Genomic DNA, 25,855 nt, shown 5'->3' with positions numbered 1-25,855 from the left:
CATAAATATTGATATTCTTTTTTATAAAGTTAATCAAAATTAAAAAAAATTAACTGACATAAGAGGGAGTAGTTAACAATGACCCGAAGGCTACGCTTTAGCATCATCATCGGTCGTCACCTTGCTTGCCTGCGACTGCGAATCATCAAACGGTTAATGGGTTACTGGGTGACGGACTGACAGGGCGCTATCGTGTGCCCGAGCTGACGGGGATTGGAAAGGTAGAGACAGACCTCTTCAAACGGTTAATTAATGGGTTCTATCAAAAAAAAAAAAAAACGGTTAATGGGTTACTGGGTGACGGGGCGCTATCGTGTGCCCGAGCTGACCGGGACTGGAAAGGTAGAGATTTCAGACCTCTTGTGGAGTCAATCCCGCGACGAGGCCACGAGGGGACCGAAATGGCCTCGTCGTCCTCCTCTGACTCCGGCCGCAACGCCGGAACCCTAGCCTCGCGTACGAGCTCGGCCTTAGCGGCGGCGTCGCTAATCCCGGGGCTCCCGGACGACGTTGCGACTGTCATCCTTTGCCTGCTCACCTTCCCCGACCAGTCCCGCCTCCGCGCCACCTCGCGCGCGTGGTGCTTGCTCCTCTCCGCGGCCACGCTCCTCCCGCTCCGCCGTAGCCTCCGCCTCCCGCGCCGCCACCTTCTCTGCCTCTTCCCCACCGACCCCTCCCTCGCCTCCCCGATCCTGCTCGACCCCGCCGCGCCCACCGCCTGGTGGCCTCTCCCGCCGCTCCCCTGCTCTCCGCAGCTCTACGGGCTCGCTAACTTTGCCGCAATCGCCGTTGGCCGCCACCTCTACGTCCTCGGCGGATCTTGCTTCGACGCCCGCAGCTACCCTTTGGGGCAACCCTCCGCCTCGGCCGCGGTCTACCGGCTCGACCTTGCCAATTCTCGACATTGCTGGGAACGCCTTCCCGACATGCAGCTCCCACGGGGGAGCTTCGCGTGTGCCCACACGCCCAGTGCTGGCGGGCTCCTCGTCGCCGGTGGTGGGTCCCGACACCCCATGTTCCCCTCCAACGGCAGCCGCACCGACAGCACCGAGTGGTATGATGCCACTGCGCAGTCGTGGCACGTTGGTGCCTCGATGCCTCGTGATCGGGCTGGGTGCGTGGGGTTCCTGGCACGCGGAGCAGGGGACGGTGGTGAGGATGAGTTCTGGGTGATGGGTGGATACGACGGGTACACCACGTTGGGAGGCGTGGTGCCAAATGATGTGTACTGCCGGGATGCGGTGGCGCTTGGACTATGGAGTGGTAAGTGGAGGATGATTGGAGACATGTGGGAGGAAGGGGAGAGGAGGCGTCTTGGCCCCATTGCATCTGTATCTGCAGATGATGGAAGAATTACCGAGGTGTTCATGCTAGACGACAATAATGTCTTCAGGTCAGTGGAATTGTCTTTTGCTTTCCTTGCTTGTAATTCTTTGTACACACGTTCCTGTTTATTTTATTTGCTTCAACTTAGTAGTTATTTTCATGATTTTTTTTGTATTTGAGTGATTGCTAAGTAATCTACCTTCCATTTTTACTTCTACTTGCATAGTGTAGACTTTTGTTTTGTGGTTGTCATGCTCCAGTTTAGTTACTAATAGGGTGTTTGGTTTGAGGAATGAGTTAGTCCATCATCTACTCATTCTTCACTTTTTTGTTTGGTTTGTGTAATGAATGATGCATCATCACCTCATTCCTCACAAGATAATAATTAGTACTAGTATGAGGAATGGTGTCATCCCACCAAATTTGAGGAATGGACTCATGATGCATCACCTCATGTAGAATGGAATGGCTCCTCAAACCAAACACACTCTAAATTTCACATGTTCGTTACTGAAGAGGCTGAACCATCTGTTTGATTGTTTACCTTTCTTTTCTATTTGATTGTCTAATAATCAAAGAGTCCAAATTAATCTAATCTAGTGGACATGTGGGGGGCTTGAGGACTGGCAGGGAGCAGCTTCTCACTTTGCTTGGCTCTAATTTTCGCCACTGAGGCGTAGTCTTCCATTATGCTCAGTATCTGATCGTTTTGAGGATGCCCTGCCTTTTGTTTGACAAACTATAATTGAAGAAAAAAATGATATCTTTGTGTTTCTTCCTGTTGTGTTTTAAGATTGTTGTTATCCTGGTGCTTATGATGCAACCGTGTTGTATTGCGGGGGATATCTGCAAACGGAGAATTATGAGCGTTCATTGGAGGAACATGTGAAGCGAACTCTGTTTTGGTTTCTGGATTTTCATTGTCTGGTGGTTCTATTAGTGTGTAGAATGGTGATGTGCGATTTCATAGTTTGTTGTCACCCACTTGTCAAGAAAGACCATTCTGGTATGATCAATTTATTGATGCTTTATATCTTCTCACCTTGAAATTGTCAACTGTTTGCAATGGCAAATTAGTTAAAACTACAGAGCCTATTATCATCTCTTTTTCTTTTTTTTTCCTGAAATTATGAACAGAGCAGTTACATATTATGGATATATGAATCTACTAAATTTGATGATCAGAAGTCAATGTGTACTAGTTCTTATCTAATTTGGATTACTCACAATATTTTTGGTGGCTTTTACATTTTCTTTGGTTCATAATATTGCAGTAAAGTTGTTTATATGGCTCTTTTTTCATGCACAAGTTTCTACATTTGTCTAAGGTGACAGTCCTAGTAAATAATGAACTTAAAATACAAGACCCGAGTTTCATTAACTTGGCCTGTTTCTGTTTACCTTGTCAAGTGCCAGCCACATGCGAAAGAGCCTTTAGCTGCGTTGGTTAGGTGGCTTGAGTAGCACTCCTCTGGTCCTGGGTTAGACTCCCCGTGGGAGCAAATTTTTAGGCTGGGGGTTTAAAATCCCCTCGTCTGTCCCACACCAAAGCACAGGTCTAAGGTCCAGCACCTCGTCTGTCCCACACCAAAGCACAGGTCTAAGGTCCAGCGCCAGTTGTGGTCGTTCTCATATAGGCTACATGCCGCTGTGTATGGGTGGGGCAGGGGTTTGGGGGTTTTCTCAACCTGCATGAGAAGGTCTTCTTTGTAGGTTGAGTTTTTTTTGTGCCAGCCACACAGTGAGATTGTGCCAGGATTCAGGAATTTCATAGTAGCACTAGCATGTCATAAAGCCTTTTTCTGTGGTCAATAAAATGTAGAGGTATAAGTTGCCTTGAGTACCCACCAGTCTCCACTTACGACTCTTGTTTACAGTAGTAACTTACATGTGACTATATAGCTAACATAAGTCTGACAACTTATTTGCTTCTTTGGTGGCCATCAAAATGAATAACCATTTCATCCTTTGGACTGAGTACTGTGTACAGACGTTCACTTCAGTTTACAGATATCTCAATTTCTGTTCAAATATCTGTTATGTGGGTATTACAGATATGGAGTAAGCATGCTGTATTTGTGTTAAGAGCACTCTATATCTGTTCAGATATTTATTACATTGTTCGGTTATTGTTGGTATAGTGTAAGCAAACCGGGTAATTGGCGCATTGATCTGTGTAACAGTCTGCATATAGCTCATCGTAATAAGGTCTTCACTGCAGATTTTTCCTCCTGGTTCTTAGTACATATCCAAAAATATAGATTGGGGGCCTAGTTGTGGTTGGATCCAAGTGTCCTTTAGTATTTTGATAAGTTGGTTGGGGTTTGGAAGGGTGGAGCAAAGAGGCCATGTCAAACTTAGCCACTACCATGGAAGATGGAACCATCAGAGAAAACTTTAAAAGTGAGATAGACAAATAAGAGGGTTGCAAAAAGAGAGTAAAAATAATCACCTTATACAAAAAGATCAACCACGACCTAGATATAAAGATTTTTTATGAAGGTGTTGTTGATATAGTTATCTATGTTTCAGTTTGAACTTCATTGCAAATGTTACGAAATTACAGATTTCAGCGGTTAAACGATAACGTTAACAAAAGCATGTACAAGGCAACATGTCCATGAAAATGTTCACCAAGGGATCAACCTCATGAACGAACAGCGAGTACCAAAAAACCGGCCGCAATACAGGGCTCCTGCCCAAACAGCACGCAGGTCACAAACAGCTGATACCCTCACAACTAACCGACATAAGGAACCAACTGGTGATCATCTTGAGATTGCATCTCCAGGTCCTTGTTGTGGAAGAATAAGGCAATCGTCTTCACAGCTTCCACCCCTTGGATTACCTGCTTCTCCAGATCTTCCTTTAATAGACCTGCCCAGAAAATGATGATAGAGCAAATCATACAAACAATCTTGGTAGGAGATTTAATTCTCTTGTTATCAAAACACAGAACGTTTCCGGTTCTCCAAATCGCCTAGCAAATAGCTGCCAGCCCCATCGCGTGGCAAATCCAATATTGATCAAAATTACCCGGTCTGCAGTTAGACCCAAAAGCATACGCCATTAGACCCAAAAGCATTGCCTGACAAATCCAATATTAATAATGTGCGGCAAGTTCTGTTTGCTTGGCCACATCGACAGCTCCGTCCCTCCACGTCCAGCAGATCGCACCTGGTCACAACACGATGCTTGCGTCCGGAGCTGGATATATGGCTGCACCGATGACAACATCCTCGACCTCGCCATGGAGCCGGATCAGACTGCCCACGATCTCTACGTCGTCATTACTAACCTGTTTCAGGCGAACCAGGAGACCTGTGTCATCGTCCTTAGTCAAGCATTCCACTCTATGACCCAGGGTGATCTCTCCATCGATGCCTACGCCCAATGGATCAAGCAGATGACTGATGCTCTCCTCGACATTGGCCACGCCATCTCTGAGCCTCAGCTTGTGCTCAACCTTCTTCGCGGCCTCAATCTGTGATTTGCCAACACGGCGGACATCATCACCACTTCCGTGGTCCTTCTGTCGTTCATCTCGGCGCACAACACCCTTCAGCTCAAGGAGATTCACCTCGTCAATGACGCCAAGGTCTTCTAAGACACCGCCTTCGCTGCTGTTGGCCCTTCTACGACCACCGCGCCTGCTGCCTGTACCTCCCCCTCCTGCCGCTCCTCCTCCGTCCTGAACCCTAATCGTGGTGGTGGTGGTGGGGGGGGGGGGGGGGTAAGGGCAAAGGTAAGGGCAAGGGTGGCCACAACCAGCAGCAGGAACCTGTGCGTCCCAGGACTTCTCGGGAGGGCGCCCTGGTGTTCAACCAACTGGCCCGTGGGTTTGCATGAACCCGTGGACTGGTCTATCCCCATGGCAGTCTGTGCCACAATGGCGCCCCCAATGGCGCCTCTGCTGCAGGCACATACGGCGTTCGCCCCAACATCTGTGTTCGGCGGCTGGGATCAAGGTGCTCATCGCCTCTCTCAATCAGATGGCGCTGCAGGGAGGTGCGAATGCGAGCCCCCGGGTTCTCGACATAGGAGCGACATCCCACATGTCTTCCAACGACAGTATACTTCTTTCCCGTCTCACTCATTCGTCGTCCTTCATCACAGTTGGCAAAGGGGAATCTATTCCAATTTCTAGTTATGGCACTTCCATTATTCCAATAGCTGATCATAATTTTCAGCTTAATAATGTTCTTGTCGCTCCACATCTTGTTTGCAATTTGTTATGTGTTCGTCCATCAGTTTACTCGCAATAATAACTGTTCTATTGAGTTTGATGCTTTTGGCTTCTCTATCAAGGATCTACAGACTAGGCTTGAGGTTCTGCACTGCCATAGTGGCGGGGAGCTCTACATCCTTCCCCATTCCAGTCCACCTGCTGCCGCATGTCATGTCGCCGCCATTTTATTGTCATTGTGGCACTCCCGTCTTGGTCATCCTGCGCCTGCGGCCATAGATACCCTCAATAAAATTTCAGCTATTTCTTGTAATAATGCGGACCGTGTTGTTTCACACTTGTCAACTTGGCAAACATACACGGCTGCCCTACCCACTCTTCAGCACCTTTTGAACTTGTTCATTGTGATGTTTGGTCATCTCCAATCCTTAGCGTGTCTAGCTTTAAATATTATCTTGTGATTGTTGATGATTATAGTCATTATTGCTGGACGTTCCCTCGTTGGCATAAATCTGAAGCTCATGCACATATTGTTCAATTTGCTAACTATGCTCACACCCAATTCTGCTTACCTGTCAAGTGTTTTTAGGCGGATAACGACACTGAGTTTGTTAACGTTGCCACCTCCACCTTCCTTGGTAGCCACGACATTCTTCTTCGCACCTCTTGCCCTTTTATGTCTACCCCAAACGGCAAAGCTGAGCGGATGTTGTGCATGTTAAACAACATTGTTTGCACCCTTTTGATTCATGCCGCCATACCTCCAGTTTACTGGGCAGAAGCTTTGGCCACTGCTGCTGTTCTCAACCGGCGTCCATCTTCTTCCATCAATAATGGTATTCCCTATCACTTACTATATCATAAGATGCTTGACTACCCCTTGCTTCGTGTCTTTGGCTGTCTTTGCTACCCAAATCAGAGTGCCACGACACCCAATAAACTTGTTCCTCGATCATGAGCTTGTGTGTTCATCGGATATCCCTACTCACAAAAGGGCTATCGATGTCTCGATCTCTCCACTCGCAAAGTGATCGTTTCTCATCACGTCATTTTTTATGAATCTCACTTTCCGTTTGCGGTTGCAAAACCACCTATGGAGTCACTTGATTTTTTTTAATTACAGGATCGATTTTCTACACCTATGCCAGCTACTTCGAATGGCACCTCGGGCCGACCCTTTACTGCCCGGCCGGTCTTCGACGATAGCTATGGCACAGTCTAGTTCTCCAGGCACCTGCGCCTGTCACTATCGACCCTCGCCAGCGGCTGGACCAGCACGTACCGGCTCCTCACTGGCTGCTGCTGGTGTTCTACCACGCCAGGCCAGCATCCTGCCGACCGTCGATCATCCATCAGTACAGTTGGCATCCTCGTCTTGTGCAAGCATCGGCTGCACCTGCTGCACTGTTGGAGTTGCTCAACGCTCCACCGGTCATGGCCTCTCCACCGTCACTAGAGCCGATCGCCACTTCTTCACGCCTCGTGATGCGGCAACAGATTGGCACACTTCCACCTCCGCTGCAGCGTTTGACTTACTCCACCATGCACGCTTCACCAATTCCTGCCAACTATCACAACGCGCTTGCTGATCCTAATTGGCGTGCTGCGATGGTGGATGAGTACAAGGCACTAGTTGCTAATGGCACCTGGCGTCTTGTTCCTCGACCGCCTCGTGCCAACGTCGCCTTCGGCAAGTGGATTTTCAAGCATAAACACCACTCCAACGGCTCTCTTGCTCGCCACAAAGCTCGATGGGTTGTTCGCGGGTTTTCTTAGTGGTATGGCGTTCATGATGAGACCTTCAGTCCGATGTTAAACCAGCAACGATTCGAGTTGTTCTCAGCATTACTGCCTCTCGTGCCTGGCCAATTCATCAGTTGGATGTCAAGAATGTGTTTCTTCATGGTCATCTGAATGAGTTTACTGCCAGTAGGTTTCGTCGATCCGACTGCACCGAATCATGTCTGCTTGCTCTAGAAATCTTTGTATGGGCTCAAGCAAACACCCTGTGCATGGCACCAGCGCTTCACCACCTTCATTCGAACCTTGGGCTTTGTTGCTTTAGTGTCAGATTCATTCCTTTGTGTACAAGGAGGGAACCAGTGTTGCTTACCTATTGCTCTACGTCGATGATATTGTTCTCATAGCATCCTCGATAGCTCTTCTTTAGCAGCTGAGCGCCTTCACTCAGAATTTGCCATGACGAATCTCGAGGATCTTCATCACTTGCTTGGGATTTCTGTCACTCGCTCCGCTGATGGCTTCTTTCTATCTCACTGCCAGTACATAGTGGACCTCCTACAGCGTGCCGGTATGGTTGAGTGTCACTCTACAACTACTCCAGTGGATGCCCGTACGAAGCTCTCAGCTACCGATGGTTCACTTGTTGCGGATCCAACACAGTATCGTAGTCTTTCCGGTGCTCTCCAGTATGTCACCCTAACTCGTCCTGACATTGTCCAACAGGTCTATCTTTTCATGCATGATCCACACAAGCCTCATCTTGCCCTGCTCAAATGGATTTTTGCGATGTCAAGGCCACCATATCCGTTGGTCTTCATCTCAGTGCTGGATTAATTGATACTCTCACTGCTTACTCGGATGCCAATTGGGTTGGCTGTCCTGATTCTCAACGGTCTATGTCGGGCTACTGTGTTTATCTTGGCGATAATCTGGTGTCCTGGTGCTCCAAATGGTAGACTACTGTCTCCCGTTCTAGCGCACAAGCAGAATACCGGGTTGTGGCACATCATGTTGCTGAGACATGTTGGCTTCGTCATCTACTTTAGGAGCTTCATACTCTTACTTCGGTGACGATTGTTTACCGTGACAATGTCAGAGCAATTTATATGACGGGTAACCCTGTTCATCATCGGCGTACGAAGCATATTGAAATTGACATTCACTTTGTTCGCGACAAGGTTGCTCTGGGATAGGTTCGGGTGCTCCATGTCTCGTCATCGCACTAGTTTGTGGACATCATGACCAAAGGGCTGCCTGTACAGTTGTTTACTGAATTTAGGTCCAGTCTTTGCGTCTGAGACTCTCCCGCTGTGACTGCGGGCGGGTATTAGAGATATACATAGATATATACATAGATATGTATAGGCTGATTTGTATTGTACGTAATATACTTGTACTCCAAGCCTATTCGGCTATATATATGAAAGGCCACTCCCCTCATTGGGTGTGCAGTGCATTGTCCCTATCGTTACCTGTCTACACAAGGGCATCACCATGGATTCGGAGAAGGTGGCTGCGTGGAGGCTTGGCCACACCCATGCACAACACGTGCCCTGCTAGTTTCCTGGGTCTTATTGGGTATTATCAGAAGTTCATCGTTGGCTAGGTGGCGTGGCCGACCCATTGATGACATTCCTCAGAGGCCTTCTCATGGTCAGTGGAGGACGTCGCAACCTTCATGGCCCTCAAGCAAGAGCTGATGTTCCCTTCCTGTAGCTGTCCGACTTTGACAGACGTCGGGATGAGGACACCGTGGCTGTGCATGCGCTTCCGGGGCCGCACTTAGCATCTTTGACACCCTGTGAGCTAAACTTTAGTCGGATCTACAGGCCTAAGACCTCTGGAGGTAGCTGGCCGTGGGCACGACCCCGACCAGTTGTCCCTGGTCGATGGTCTGTTGCTCTTCCAGGGCTGTGTCCTTGTCCCCGTCTCCTCTACCCTATGGTGCAATACCTATGAGGTCGGCCATGAGGGGACCTAGAAGACACTTCATCACATGCGTGCCTCCTTCGACAATGCCCATGCCCATTGGCTAGCGCACAACATCATCCGCGGCTGTGTGGTTTGCCAGCGCATCAAGACGGAGCATTTCCATCTGGTAGGTCTTCTGCTGGAGTGACATCACTATGCATTTGTCAAGGGGTTTCCTTGGGTGGGCAACAAGTCAGTCATTCTCAGAGTCATGGATTGCTTCTCTATGGTCCGCTTCTCCATGCTGGCGCACTTGATCGCCTTGAGCCACCCCTTCTCCGCCTGCTCTGTTACATGTTCCTTCTTTGACAACATCATGTGGCTCCACGACATCCCTTGCTCAATTGTGAGTGACCATGACCCAGTCTTCACCGACTTCTAGGAGGTGTTCACGCTAGTGGGGGTCCAGCTCTTGCTACTCAGGCTTCCATCCTCAGATGGACAGACAGTTGGAGGTGACCAATCGCATCATTGTCATGTACCTGCAGTGCTTGGTCGTTGATCGGCCGCGTTCCTAGCCATGATGAGTTCCTTGCTGACGCCTTGTTTAGTTCGCGAAATTTTTTTGGCTTTGGCTACTGTAGCACTTTCGTTTGTATTTGACAATTATTGTCCAATTATGGACTAACTAATCTCAAAAAATCCGTCTCACAAATTACATGCAATTAGTTTTTGTTTTTGTCTATATTTAATACTTCATGCATGTGTCCAAAGATTTGATGTGACAGGGAATCTTGAATTTTTTTGGGAACTAAACCAGGCCTGAGATATGGGACAGGTTGCTGCTGGCCCAGGAGCAGGACAAGAAGCACCGCATGGTGGAGTTTGCTGCGGGAGATTTTGCCTCCAGCCCTCCTTCACAGAATGGTGGCTAGGATCACTCTGGCTTCCTTGTCCAATTTGGGCCCTTGCTTCTTTGGGCCCTGTCCAAGATTGTGCGAGGGTCGTACTGCAGCAGAGGCCACTCGAGGACAAGCTGTTTGTCTGGAAGGATGGAAGTGTTGCGGCCTTGTTCGTGGGCTGGCAATATCACTGACGCTCTAGGCGGCAGCCCAGCCCTCATACTTGGAGGGAGCCACACCGGCGGCATGCTGATCAACATGGTGGCAATGGGAGGGAATTTAAGGAGTTATTAGGCAAGTTTGTTAACGTTAGAATTAGTCCTTCATCCCCATTGGGCCTTGTAGCTGTAGTTGGGCTGGGCCCTCTTTAGCCCAAGCTACCCAACGCTGCATATATGTAGGTATGATTTGTACCACGTTGCCTACTAATGTAGGTTGTTAGTCCTATGCATCGAATATAATCAGCCCATTGGGCTCAATGCAATATATATCTACAATTTGGGTGGCATACCTTCTCTAATATGGTATCTATCGCCTTCTCGGTCCTTTGACCTACATCGCTTCTGCTCCTCCATCATGCCTTCCTCTGACTCCGAGCTTACAGCCACCTCTGCCTCAGGGCAGAAAGCTGGTGCCCAACGCAATGAGGACACTGCCTGAAATGCTGTTGCTGCAGACGCTCAGAACAAGGAAGCCGCGGCCTGTGCAGCTGAACAAGCTCATGCTGCCGTGGCTCGTGCCGCCGAAGATGGCACTGCAATCGCTGCCACCGCATCTGCCCTAGAGCGTGTGCGTGAAGCTGAGCATTCTCCAGGTCAAGCACGATCTCGCGGCACACCTCGAAGAAGAGGCTGGTGCCTCTGTGCACGCCGTGCACCTTCGCCGCTTGAACGAGAGGATTACCATGAAGACCAGGACTAGGACGCCGAATACAAGCCTGCTACGATCGCCCATCTTCATGCTCTGGCGGCTGCAGTCCAGAACATCAAGGCACTCGTCCCCATCACCCTTGATCTCCTGTCCCCCACTACAACAAGTGGCGTGGCTACATCCTCCTCACGCTCAGTCACTATGTGCTCCCCGATGCCATCACCCTCCACGTCCCTGCCTGGTGTCGCATGGATTGTGTTGTCCTATCTTAGCTCTTCAATAGCATCATGACAGACCTCATGGAGACCGTCCACGAGTGTGGCAGCACCACTAGGCATAGAGTAGCAGTTCCTCGGGAACAGGGAGACCTGTGCCGTCCACCTCAACGCCAAGTTCTGCAACTTTGTCCAAGGAGATCTCTCCATCAGGGAGTTTTGTCGCTGCATGAAGGGCATAGCTGATGCCCTCGGTGATCTCATTGAGATTGTCCATGACCGCACCCTTGTTCTTAACATCTTACGTGGTCTCAATGAAAAGTTCCGCTACATGGCTTTAATTAGCATGTCCACCTAAATTATAAGGTGCAAGCTAGTTTGGGATTGTAAACATTGAAGAGAATAAACCTTCCCGTGTGGGGTATGGGTTTCCTCTTTGATGGTGGCGCCGAATCCTTTAGCCGCCATCTACATAGACCACGACCCTCCACCATTTCCTCGATATCCCCTACTATGCTCACCTCTATGCTCTCCTCACCGCTCACGCCGTATCGTAGAATGTGAGCGACTTACTTCCTTACTTGTCCGATACTATCTCTTATATCGTTATGACAATATTTTCAATGGTAAGGGTCCTATGCAGTTGGCCACCTCATCACTGCCAGTAGATGGCTTTGCATCCCTTCTTTAGGGACGACTTAATTTTATAAGGGAAGAGTAACCACATGTCAACCGAATTTATGTTTGGGCCTTTAACTTCAGCGCTGCTCACTCAAGAGGTTGGAATTGTCTACAACAAATTCCTCTTACCTTCCATTAAGATGAATTGATACATCCATATAGGGATGATTTAATTGCATGCAGCTAATGGCTTGTTTACTGAAACCATATTTTTTGTTGTCTTATAATATCTTAATCGTTTTGCTCTTTCTGAAATGTGCATGTTCATGTTTTGCAATTTACAAGCGTTATTAACTTATTATTCAACTGAAACCATATTTTTTGTTGTCTTATAATATCTAAATCGTTTTGCTCTTTCTGAAATGTGCATGTTCATGTTTTGCAATTTACAAGTGTTATTAACTTATCATTCAAGCCCCATTCCTGTATTCAGGCCATCCTATGTTACCATTTGTATAAAAAATCTGTCATTTTTTTGGCTCAAGACTCATGTCACTTATGTTGTCTACATGACTGTGTTCAGGTATGACTTCACTTCAAACAGGTGGCTGAAAGAGGCAACCACGAGAAGAAAGATCCCGAACACTGAATCTTGCGGTTTCATACCAATGAACGGGGAACTGTACGTGCTCAGATCTGCAAAAGTTCGTGTTGAAGCCTCTGGTCCGTGGAGGCAGCTGAAGAAGAAGCTGGCTATGGAGTTTCAGGTGTACAACCCTGTGACGAAGAAATGGAGAGTGCTCACCACGTATCCACCTGTTGGTGCACCCATTGATTTCAGGACTGCAGCTCTGTGTACAGTTGAGTTGTAGATCGATTGGTGGTCACTATTGACTGTAAAGATTCAGGTGACAAGCACGAAAATCGATTGCAAATATAGCTGAAAATGCCTAATGCTTGAAGTGCTCCCAGCAGATAGTTGAAAGTTTATGTGCTAGCGTGTATATACACAGTAGAGGTAACATATGTCCTACATCGCAAGAATTGGTGTCTTTGGTGCTGAATGTGATTGCTGCTAACAAGATACAAATTGCACCACTGTTTACCTACGTTGCTGTTTCGCCTGTTTAACGCCGTGTAAATGGTGTATGGTGGCTTGCCGTATCTGTTTAATCAGCTGTTTATCCTGTTTAATCATCATTTAGTTTGTTTAAATGGCTCTGAATAAATAGCTAAAAGATAGGTGATCGTTTAGTCTGTTTAAACGTTTAGATTGGCACTGGTCAGAATATAGTTTTTCTCAGAGATTTTTAAAAGATTGCTAGTTAAGTGTCTGTGAGCTGCTACAGGCAGGACACGTAGAATCTGTGATATACAACAAAATAGGCAAAACATATGTGAAATTTAATGACATGCAGCAAATTTTAGAATTGGATAAATATTAAGCAATGTAACAATTTAGTCAGTGATTTTGAGATGCTATTGGGCCTTGGTTGTAAACACGTAATTGCCCTAACAGATTTAGGTGTTAGAATAGATGCACAGCGGGGGCAGAACCCCAATATTCTCCTACAACTGAAAAGAACAAAAGTAAGACCACCAGATGCTGTGACTTTTTTGGGTCGCTCCCGCTCTCCTCTACGTGCGAAACAACCAATGCCGTAGGAGGTGAAAGAGTGAAAATTAAAATAAAAAACAAGAAAGGATTTCTGATGCAAATTTACGATAGAGAATAATATATAATCAGAGATGTGGAAGGGTGTAAAATGAAATTAAAAAAAAAGAAAAAAATTCCTGATATAAAATTTCATCGACGTAACAAAAATTTTGGCTCTGCCGAGCCTGCGATACCCTGCCGCTCGCCCCGCGACTTCCCTCCTGCGATCCCCCGCCGCTCGCCCCGCAATCACCGAATCAATCAGCACAATCTACATCGGTCTGCCTTCTCCCCTGCACTCCTCAGGCGGTGGATTTGGCCTTCCTTCCCGATTCCTCAGCCCGTCACCACCATCACGAAGTTCTTGCGACTGCTGCCACCATTCTGCTTCCTCGCAAAAGATGCCGCGTGCCACCCACCATCGGCACCACCAACACCGCCCTCGCCCTCACCCTGCAGTCCGTGGAGTAGATCGACGATCATCACCATCTCTACTGGTGGGTGGCACTGCCAGAACCCTGCAATCCGTGGAGCACCGCCCTCGCCCTCACCCTCGCCCTCGCCATCTCAACTTCTTCATGATCTTGTCTGTCGGGTTCCATGGTGTGCAGAGGGATCAGACGAAGGCGATTCTATCCAAGAAGGCGTCAAGATCGCCACCAAGGCCGAGCAGCATGAGTGCTTCATCTTTAAGGTCATTTCCTGAAGCTGCCTCCGTTTAATCTCTCTATTGCCTGCCTTTCTTCTACAGTTGATGTTCACAAATCTTGCCGCTGCTGTAGTCCCTTTCTTTATCCGAATATAAGGGAATTATTGGCCTGCGTTTTCCATAACCAATCCAATCCGCATCCAATTTTGGTGGGCATTGTGTGATGTTACTGTTTGATGATGGCAATGGATTTTTCTCAAGCATTTTAGCGGAAAGAAATAAGTACACTTCGTCTGATTTTTTTTTTGCGTAGTGTAAAGTTCAATGATTTTTATTGCGTAGTATAAAGTTCAATGATTTTTTTCTAAGAGGAAAAAGAACTGCACAGATCAAGTAGCAAAGGGAATCTGAATAATACATATCTCTAGAGTCCTTACAAGGAAAGGAATGTATAAGATGTAAGATTCTTTGAAGAACAATAGTATTTTATAAATTCATCATGTTTTGAACATTTCTGTCAGGCCAACAATCTCATTCTTGGATGAGTTTTCTTCGATGCAAATAAAAGACATGAATTAAAGTCTCTGATATAGCTTGGAAATAAACTGTTGAATGTTTCCTGTACATACAGCTCCCTACCCTACAAATACACGAGTTCGCTAATCCAAATTATTCCTTTCTGCTCCTGTTCTCTGGTGGACCTTGTCTTATATATCTAAATATATTTGCGAAACCAAATTATCTTATATCTCCATACAGGAATCTCATACAGTCATTCTTTAGGTTGGCAGGACAGGTACTAATTATGCACGGTAAAACTTGGTTTCCATTTAGATATTTTCTTTAGCATGCTTCATGCTCTTCTCTATCAAAACACCAGATGATTTTTTGGGTGTGTTTTTAAAAGGCTTTATGATTCTCTGTGTTGATTTATCAATTTAGGATTTCTGTAATGTAGAATTATTTTTATTTAACACATACAAGCTTTGACATATCCTTTACCTAAATCGAATATTGATCTTTGACTTCTGAGTCCTGACATCATTTAGACATGCAAGATCGCATAGCACAAGTAGACTTTGATATATCCTTAGCTAAACCAAACATTGCAATTTGATCACTGTCGGTTCTACGGAATTAGGAACACTATAGGAACACAAAAATTACTGCACTGATTTTTTGGAGAGCCCCGCTGGGTTCTTTGCCTTCTCATGGGCAGTTCTGAATGTATCGACTTATCTGAACAGACACATTGCTGAACTCCTTTATGTACACAGGCAGCAATTTGCAGCACCAATCAAGACAACATTTCTTAGGTGGGTGAGTTCGTTTTTAGTAGCATCAAATAGTCATGTAGGGCATTGGGTATTCATTACATTGGATTTTGTGGACATTAGGGTGTTTGAGCCCTGCCATACACCGATGCAATATCATCTATCATGTTGTCTTTCAATGGAGATGCTCGGTCTATTCACAATGACACAGAATTTGTGCACTATACTTGAATTGATCTGATTTCCTATTGGTGTCTTGTAGGTTGTAATGAAAAGTTGGTCCTGCTAGGCTGAAGAGTTTTCGATATAAGTCTGCGCCTTTGCGATGGGTTTAGGCAATGTGATCACGAAGAAGGTGATAAAGCACAACTCTTTTGATCTTGACATACAACTTGCTAAGAGCTGGATGGTAAAGCACGCTCTTTTGTCTCTATGTGATAATAGTTTGTTTAATGTGGTGAGTTTTGTATGTAATTTTAATCCTGATCAAAATTGCTAAGTTGAATTTGAGAACTCTCTTTCTTTTTTTTTTCTGCACTGAAATGCAAATATGCTTGAGCTCTTCTGGGACATATACTGGATAAGAGCTTGCTTAATTGAATTAGAAAAGATTTTTATGAACTCAATAACTCATAGCATAGTGAGAGTGTTTTGTCAATTAATCTACTGTTTCCGGGCTTGTGAGGATGTTGTATCAGAGATGCTTTCTGGCAAGGTGCATATACAAGTTTTTTTACTCAATCATTATTGCTGATTTTTGTTCCTTGCTGAGGGTACAATGGGTGATGCCGATCATGTTTCATTTTCATAGGGATGGTTCTTGTGATAGTTATACAAGTTCTTTTATGGCAAGTTTTTACTAATTATGTTGCTCTCTTACTTTAGGGATAATAATTCTTGCTTGAGTTGTCGATTCAACAGTTGCCCTATCTCTTTTTTGTAGAAAGTGAAAAGGACTCTCCTTTGGTTAAAGTTAGAGTTTATTGAACTATATAGTTCAATTTCAGGGTTCGTTCCTGATCCTAGATTGGTGCATTATATATATATATATACTATAACTCTTGTTTCATGCACCGTGGTCCATTGAGTGTTTACACTCTAGATTAGGCAATGCCAAGTTGCGTATGTGATATCAATTTTTAATTCTGCCTGGATACGAGATGCATGACTGAAGGCTCGGTATGGAGATGCGGTGGTCGTGAATTTATTGGCGTACAAAAGAAATAGACTTTGGAGATTTCTTCTTGCTGATCTAAAACATTATCTTATCGTGGGCCTTTATAATAGAGTTTATTGGTCTTGGTAAAGTTGCTATTACACTTGACCATTCAATTACAAATATCTTACATGTTGATTCCTTGAAGTACAATCTACTGTCTATTTCTTAATTATGTGAAATGGGCTACAATTATCTCTTCACGGATGAGAGTGTGGAAGTCTCTAAGAGGGATGCGAGTGTGGAAGTCTCTAAGATGAAGGTCTAGAAGAAGAAACAAGGAGGTGTTGAGCATCTAAGGCTACGCCAAACTATACAATGGGATCACCCCGTTGATAACATCCTTGGGAGTATTCGAAAGGGGGTAACAACTCATTCTCATTTAATATATGTTTTTTCAAATATTACTTGTTTGTTTCCTCTTTGAAACCTCTTTAGGTAGAATAAGCACTTGGAGATCCAGATTGGGTCATGGCTATGCAAGAAGAGCTCAACAACTTAGAGAGGAACCAAGTATGGACCTTGGTGGAAAGGCCTAAAATAAATGTCCTTGGCACCAAGTGGGTCTTCCGCAATAAGCAAGATGAGAATGGTGAGGTGACAAGGAACAAGGCAAGATTGGTGGCCCAAAGCTTCGCTCAAGTAGTGGGCTTGGACTTTGAAGAAACATATGCACTAGTGGCAATGCTTGAAGCAATTCGAATGCTTTTGGTCTTTGACGCCCATCATGACTTCAAGCCAAAGAGATGTCAAGAGTGCATTTCTCAACGGCCTAATATAAGATTTGGTCTATGTGGAGTTGCCACAGGGTTTTGAAGATTCCAAGTTCCCTAACCATGCATTCAAACTTCAAAAGGCACTCTATGGGCTTAAGCAAGCACCAAGAGCATGGTATGAATGCCTTAAGAAATTCTTGCTCAAACAAGGCATTGAAATAGGCAAAGCTGACCCTACACTCTTTACTCACAAAGTTGTAAATGCTATATTTGTGTGCCAAATATATGTCGATGACATAATATTTGGTAGTACTAACCATGTGTATTATGAGGAGTTTAGTAGGATCATGACCAAGAGATTTGAGATGTCCATGATGAGTGAGCTGAAGTTCTTCCTTGGATTTCAAATGAAGCAATTGAAGGGACTTTCATATGCCAAACCAAGTACACCCATGATATGCTTAAGAAGTTTGACATGGTGAATGCCAAGCGTATCAAAATTCCCATGCCAACAAATGGATATCTTGATCTAAATGAAGAAGGGAAAGTCATGGACATCAAGGTATATCACTCTATGATTGGCTCTCTACTTTATTTATGTGCATCTAGGCTAGGCATAGTTCTTAGTGTGTGCATGTGTGCTAGATTTCAAGCTAACCGAAAGAGTGCCATTGGACGGCTATTAAGAGAATCATGAGATATTTAGTACACACACCTAACCTTGGCTTGTGGTATCTCAAGGTCTCCAAGTTCAATCTACTTGGGTATTCAAATTCCGATTATGCTAGTTGCAAGGTAGATAGAAAAAGCACTTAGGGGACATATCAATTCCTTGGACGGTAGTGTCTTGGAGTTCTAAGAAGTAAAATTGTGTAGCCCTATCCACCGGTGAGGCTGAATATGTTGCAGTCAGTGCATGTGTGCTGAATTGCTTTGGATGAGGCAAACCCTTCAGGATTTTGGATGTTAATTCACCAATCCCATTGTTATGTGACAATGAGAGCACCATAAAGCTTGCAAACAATCTGTTGACACCATTTTTAGACACATATCTTTAGACGCGTGTCTGGAGTTAATCGGCAGGCGGACAAATAGTGACTGATCTACAGAAGAGTTGCCGATGAGGGTTGGTGCCGATGGGAAAACGACAGAATATGATCAAGTCCAGGAGTGGTGATGGGTTCATGCCGATGACTAGTGCTGGTGGTTGCCGATGGCTGTGAAAGGTGGTTTGCCGATGGTCATGGAGAAAGACGTAGGGATTACCGATTAACTCATGGCGGTGTACCGGTCGGATTGTGGAAGATAATTTAATGTTTTCCATAGTTATTAGAGTTTGTTTTGTATACGGATTCCGTGTAAATTGGAATTCGAGTTCTAGTTGTGTCTGGTTGTAGCTCTTTTAAACAGAGTATAAATATAGACCCCGTGGCAATGTAATGAAAAATCAATCTATCAATCAATCAAACACAAGTTTTTACACATATTCTAGCATCTACTTTTCGACGACTTCGTCATATTTTTCTTTTACTACGAGTTCTTAGGAATTCATCGAGTCAAACTCGGCGTGTTCTCAAGTTCCGCGTGAGCACCTCTTAGCCGTGACATCCAGGCGCATCGCTATTGTCGGGACCAAAGTGTTCGAGTTACCACCTTTGTCGATTGTAAGGTCAAATCGGCTGGCACGCCTTAACGTTTGAATCGGGTATTAGCCCTTTGTGTTTGCAGATCAATTTTTGCATCAACACATCTTCTGGCACGCCTAGTGGGATCATGATCAATATGTCGAACACCGATTTCGACTTGGAGAACGTCATCCCCGTGACGGAAGCCAATCTCAGAGATGAACAGAAGCAAGCTATGGCAAAAGCTATGGAGGACTACAAGCAGCTATGCTTGAAATCCTTCAGCATCAACAGGAGTGGCGAGGTGATCCAGAAGGAAGCATTGCCGGCGCCTCGGCAGATTACTTTTAAAGCCAATCTTGGTAAACTTCAAGAGATGGTCGACAGTGCTGTCAATCGTGCTCTGATCAATCAATCTGGTGTACTGTCCAATACAGTTTTCAATGCTGTGGCTAGAACTTTCAAAGAAGGACAAGTGCCACCATCTTATGTTATGTGGGTCCTGCTTATCATCAGCTAAGGTCATCGGTGGTAACGGCTCCATCGGCCACTACGGCCGTTGCAGGTGCAGAAGTTACTTCCCCTCCAAGCACATTAGGGATGACTAATGCACAATCTACACCGATGGCGACCAACCCATCAACATCGGAGGGACAAGTTAAACTTGCTACAGATTTATTGACATCAGCGATGTCGGGGTCTGTTCCCCCTAATTGGTGGGGATATGGTATGCCCCCAGAGTTTATGCCAAATAGCTCTGGGACGTCTCAAGCGGCTAACATGACAGGCAAGGCTCCTATGGCATCGGCACCCCCAAGCTCGCCGATGACTCAGAATCCTCAGTATTCTACAACTACTACTGCAAGACCTTTCACTGGGAATTCTCAAGCACCAACGTTACAGATGCCTAATGCATCGACAGATCCAATGCCGACGCAACAAAGGTTTATGACACAGCCAGGGTATGTCAATTCAATGATGATGCCCAATTACCAGTCATCAGCAGGACCTACGCCGATGAATGTTAATAATGGATGGACAGGGTAGTTTGTCTTTCCACAGATGCCTCAGCAGAATCATCAGGCTGTAGGGTTTCAACAGGGACTAGTGCAACCTGGGTTTCAGAATCAAGGGTTGATCAACCAGCCGATGAATCTTGGCCAGCAACTTGGTGGTCAGCAGGCGATGGTTAATCCAATGTTCCATGGAGATCGTGCACCTCAGAGACACGTGGAAGCTTATCAGCAGGTGCCAGATCCACAACCACCTCATCGGCAAGATGCCGATGCTTATTGGGCCGACAAGATAGCTGAAGTGATGAGAGACTAATTTGGGATAAAACCCAAAGTCAACACTTACTCTTATCGGACACCGTATCCTCCTGTATATGACTTAATTCCACTTCCAAATCGGTACAAGGTACCAGATTTCACTAAGTTTTCTGGACAGGATGATACATCGACTATGGAGCATGTTAACAGGGTCATCATCCAGTGTGGAGAAGCTACTAATAGAGATGAGTTAAGGGTTCGCTTGTTTTCATCATCTTTGTCTGGATCGGCCTTTACTTGGTTTATTTCATTACCTCCTAATTCAGTGATCACTTGGGCCGATCTAGAGAAACAATTCCATAAATACTTCTTTTCTGGAGTTCATGAGAAGAAGATAACTGATTTAGTAAGGCTGAAGCAACGCAATGATGTTGAAAGTTTTGTGCAAAGGTTGCGAGAGGTTAAGAATAAGTGCTATAGTCTGGTTCTGGATGATCGGCAACTAGCCGATTTGGCTTTTCAGGAATTGTTGCCACATATCAGAGACAAGTATGCTTCTCAAGAGTTCAAAAGTCTGAGTCATTTAGTGCAGAGGATCTCGGACCAAGATATTAAACCTTTTGAACAAAAAGGTGTCATTTGTCGATGAGGCAACAAGCTCGGTTTCTGATGAAGAACCAGTCATCGGCTTGGTAGAGTGGGTGAAAAATAAGAAGCCAATGTCTTGCCCTTTTGGGCACAAAGAACCAAAGAAGTTTGCATTTGTCATCACCAAAGCCGATAGGATATTTGACTTTCTACTTCAAGAAGGGAAAATTAAGTTGTCACCCAATCATGTGATTCCACCGGCAGAGGAATTAAAGAAGATGAAATACTGCAAGTGGCATAATGCAACATCTCACAGCACAAATGAGTGCAAGGTTTTCAGGCAGCAGCTGCAGTCGGCTATAGAATCTGGAAGAATTAAGTTTGATAATTCCAAAGCTCAGAAGCCGATGAAGATTGATCAACATCTTTTCCCTACAAATATGTTGGATGCTAAGGGAAAGACTAAAGTCTTGATGTCAGAGGCAGCTGAAAGAAGCGCATCGGTGGATCCTCAACATCAGATTACTGCTGATGACGCTAAAGGCAAGGGTCTGATTCAGGAAAGAACCAGCTCAGGAAGGCCTCCACGATCTGGTATTGTGATTACTCATAGAAGGCATTGGGAGACCTGGCAGCAGCGTGAAGATCGGTATAGGCGGCAACAGGAGGATCGTCGTCGGGAAGAAGAAAGACGCCGACAAGAGTGGAATCGACATAAGGATCACTGGAACTGCCCGTTCTTTATCCACTGTTGGGAGCAAAACATAAAGCTGCCCACTGTTAGAGACTGCCCTGAGTGCAATGGTTATGATCGGTATGATAGACCTAATCGGCAGTCCTAAACGATGATCGGTGATTTAATGGGCCAATTAGGGGGAGAGCTTCGGTTCATGATCGGCTGGGGGTCAGGATCAGTGTGCATGACAGGCTTGGTGATCGTGTCGGGTATTTTCCTAGAAACCAAGAGGAGCTTGAGGAAATGGCAGATGCATGAGTTCCCGATGAGTTCATATTTTGCAGAGATGCTAATACTTATCGATTGGAGTCAAGGGAAAATCGTCGCCAATCGGTAAAGCAGCCGCAACTTCCTCCATGGTGTCCAGAGGGGCTGACTAGGACACAGAAAAGAAGGCTGCAGCGCGAAAGACGAGAAGAGTTGAGTAAAGAAGAGAATTCTGCTAAGTCTGAAGATCAGCAGCAGCTAGATCCTAAAGGAAAAGGGTATCGATAGGTATCAATATGATGTTTATGTTGCCGATGGAGTTCCTTGCGCCGTCCAGTGATGATGAGGAAGTGGATTTTTCCGATCAGATAGCTCAGTTGGCTCTGGATCCAATGATGGCTATCTTTGAAAAGCCTACCGACAATGAAAGACAACATCTTAAAGCTCTGTTTATCAAAGGTAGGGTTGATGGACAGCCGATGACCAAGATACTCGTTGATGGTGGGGCTGCTATCAATATTATGCCGTATGCAGTCTATCGGAAGCTTGGGAAGGGAGATCAAGACTTAACCAAGATCGATATGATGCTAAAGGACTTTGAAGGGAATGTGTCTCCAGTCAAGGGGGCTATATGCGTCGAGTTGACCACCGGCAGTAAAACCTTGCCGACAACTTTCTTTGTCATCAGTGGAAATGGTGCTTATAATCTTCTGTTGGGAAGAGATTGGATTCATGCTAATTGTTGCATCCCATCTACAATGCACCAATGCTTGGTTCAGTGGGTAGGTGACAAGATTGAAATTGTCCCAGGAGATTCTTCATATGTCATTGCATCGGCAGAAGCAGATACTTATGAGAGGACTAGATGCATCTCGGGGGAGATTTGGGAGAAGGATTTTCTCAAGGTTGTCGATTACGAAATTCCACCGATCCAAGCAGTCGGTTCTGATGAGGAGTTTTAATGGATAGGTTCGCTAATGATGGAAAATTAGGCCAGGAGTTTACATCGGCCGATGATTTAGTAGAAGTGGATATAGGTAATGATGATAGGCCAATGCCTACCTTTATTAGTGCTAAGTTAGATTCTAAGTGTAAACAACAGTTAACCAATTTGTTAAAGGAATATAAAGATTGCTTTGCTTGGGATTATACCGAGATGCCTGGTTTAGACCGATCTATTGTTGAACATCGGTTGCCTATCAAATCTGGATTTCGGCCACATCAGCAGCTAGCTCGCCGATGTAATCCTAATATTCTCCCTGATATTAAAGCCAAAATAACTAAACTCATCGAAGCTAAATTTATTCGGCAATGTCGGTATGCCGAGTGGATTTCCAATGTTGTTCCAGTTTACAAGAAAATGGGAAGCTTCGTGTCTGCATTGATTTCAGGAATCTTAACAAGGCTACGCCGATGGATGGCTATCCAATGCTAGTTGCCGATTTACTAGTTGATGCTGCAGCTGGACATCAGATTATTAGCTTTATGGATGGCAACGCAGGATATAATCAAATATTCATGGCTGAAGAGGATATTCCAAAAACCGCATTTAGATGTCCTGGTCATGTTGGATTGTTTGAATGGATAGTCATGACCTTTGGCCTGAAGAATGCTGGTGCTACCTATCAAAGTGCTATGAATTTTATCTTTCATGAGTTCATCGGCAAGTTGGTGGAAATTTACATTGATGATGTGGTGGTTAAGTCTGGGGATTTTACAAGGCATCTTGCCGATCTACGAAAGGTGTTGGAATGTACAAGGAAACATGGCTTGAAAATGAATCCTAACAAATGTGCATTTGGCGTATCGGTAGGACAGTTTCTTGGTTTCATGGTGCATCAGAGAGGAATTGAAATTAGTAGGAGATCTATTGATGCCATCAACAAAATAGTTGCTCCCACCAATAAAACTGAGCTCCAATCTTTGATCGGCATGGTAAGGCGATTTATATCTAACTTGTCTGGTAAAATTCATGCTTTTAGTCCTCTGCTTAAGTTGAAAGCCGATCAAAAGTTTGTGTGGAGAAGAGAGCAACAGTTAGCATTGGATGAAATCAAGAATTATTTGACAAATCCTCCAGTTTTGATTCCACCTCAGCAAGGAAAGTCTTTCAAATTGTATGTCTACCGATGGGATGGTCATTGGTTCAGCTTTAATTCAAGAATTTGACGGGAAGGAGCGTGTGATTTACTATTTGAGTAGAAGACTGATTGGTGCTGAGACAAGGTATTCGGCAATTGAAAAATTATGTTTATGCTTATACTTTTCATGTGTCAAATTGAGGCACTATCTGCTATCGGCCGAATGCACTGTTATATGCAAGAACGATGTAGTCCGGTATATGCTATCTATGCCGATTATGAGTGGTAGAATCGGCAAATGGATTTTGGCGCTGTCGGAATTTGATCTGCGTTATGAATCGGCTAAGGCAGTTAAGGGACAGATTATGGCTGATTTTGTGACTCAGCATTGCAGTGTAGTGGGGACTTTGGAAATTGTTCCCTGCACGCTCTTCTTTGATGGATCTACGTGTGACCGAGGGGCAGGAATTGGTATAGTACTAATTTCTCCTCAGGGAAAGAAGTATGAGTTCTCTCTGCCGATTGTTGCCATGTCAACGAATAATCAAGCTGAGTATAAAGCTTTGATCAAAGGGTTAGAATTATTGAAAGAGGTTCATGCTGATGCTGTTGAGATCTTCGGTGATTCTATGCTTGTTATAAATCAATTGGCTGGAATTTATGAATGCCGAAGCGAGGTCTTGATAACCTATTATGAAAAAAGTATGCAACTATTGAAGGAATTCAAGGCTTTCCGATTAGATCATGTTCCTCAATTACATAATGAGGAGGCTAATCGGTTGGCTCAGCATGCATCGGGATATCAACCCATATTAAACGCGTTATCGGCAATCAGTGCCGATGATTGGAGAAAGGAGATCATTGATTATTTGAAAGATCCATCTAAAAAGGTTGAGAGGCGCGTCAGGTTTCAAGCTACCAAGTATGTACTCCTTGGGGATGAGCTATATTATCGAACAATAGATGGAGTTCTTCTCAAGTGTTTAGGTGATGATGAAGCTAGAAGTTTGATGGGTGAGATCCATGAGGGGGTGTGTGGAGCACATCAGTCGGCTTTTAAGATGAAATGGATGATTAGGAGAAATTAGTATTATTGGCCGACTATACTTGAGGATTGCTTTAAGTATTTCAAATGATGTCAAGGATGTCAGAAGTTTGGCAATATTCAAAGAGCACCCGCATCGGCTATGAATCCTATTATTAAGCATTGGTCGTTCCGGGGATGGACTATTGATCTAATAGGCCAAATTTATCCACCATCAAGCAAGGGGCATAAATTCATCTTGGTTGCCACTGATTATTTCACTAAGTGGGTTGAAGCTATTCCTTTGAAGAAAGTAACATCGGCTAATATGATTGATTTTGTGAAAGAACACATTGTCTACCGATTTGGTATTCCTCAAACAATTACTACCGATCAGGGTACTATGTTCACATCAGGAGAGTTTGATGAATTTGCAGTCAGTATGGGGATTAAAGTGTTGAATTCTTCTCCTTATTATGCTCAAGCTAATGGGCAGGCCGAAGCATCTAACAAAGGAGTTATTAAGCTCATCAAACGAAAGATTGAAGAAAATCCTAAGAGGTGGCATACGTTGTTGAATGAGGCCTTATGGTCATATCGGATGGCATGTCATGGATCGACCAAAGTTTCACCTTATCGGTTAGTATATGGACACGACACAGTGTTACCTTGGGAGATTAAGACAGGATCTAGGCGAGTCTCTTTTCAAGATCAACTGGCTGCCGACGATTATGCTACTTTAATGAAAGATGAATTGGACGATTTGGTAGAGCATCGGCTGAGAGCTTTGATAAGTATAGAAGAAAATAAAAAGAGAGTCTGTTGACACCGTTTTTGGGCACGTGTCTAGGATGGCAGGATAGGGTGGCAGTACGATGCGGGTTGCCGATGAGGATGGTTGCCGGTGAGGGAGAGGTTGAATGTGACTAAGTCCACAGGCAGTAATATGGTGCCGATGGCTGGATAAAAAGGTCTGCCGATGACTATGGCAAAGGGATTGCCGATGATGCAAAGGAGGAGTCCGGAAGCTGCCAGTT

General features: G+C 45.0%; 1 protein-coding gene and 1 long non-coding RNA gene across 4 annotated transcripts; both read left to right on the top strand.

Moving 5' to 3' along the window:
• LOC8078375 (F-box/kelch-repeat protein OR23) lies at positions 358-12,974 on the top strand. 3 transcript variants are annotated; one of them, XM_021459981.1, is made up of 2 exons: positions 358-1,393; positions 10,005-12,339. In XM_021459981.1, exons 1-2 carry the CDS (start codon positions 402-404, stop codon positions 10,099-10,101), a joined length of 1,089 nt encoding a protein of 362 aa, XP_021315656.1. In that variant the 5' UTR covers positions 358-401; the 3' UTR covers positions 10,102-12,339. The 3 variants fall into 3 exon arrangements, with proteins under 3 accessions (XP_021315656.1, XP_021315655.1, XP_002453654.1); XM_021459980.1 differs by lacking the exon at positions 10,005-12,339 and adding an exon at positions 6,636-9,883; XM_002453609.2 differs by lacking the exon at positions 10,005-12,339 and adding an exon at positions 12,358-12,974 and having other exon boundaries at positions 402-1,393.
• LOC110435033 lies at positions 13,625-17,620 on the top strand. The gene is made up of 3 exons (XR_002452688.1): positions 13,625-13,928; positions 14,043-14,125; positions 15,617-17,620. It is a non-coding gene; the product is annotated as an uncharacterized LOC110435033 (long non-coding RNA).

The sequence above is a fragment of the Sorghum bicolor genome, chromosome 4, assembly GCF_000003195.3.
Source record: "Sorghum bicolor cultivar BTx623 chromosome 4, Sorghum_bicolor_NCBIv3, whole genome shotgun sequence".
NCBI lineage: Eukaryota > Viridiplantae > Streptophyta > Magnoliopsida > Poales > Poaceae > Sorghum > Sorghum bicolor.
This window is presented reverse-complemented; position numbering and strand designations above follow the sequence as displayed.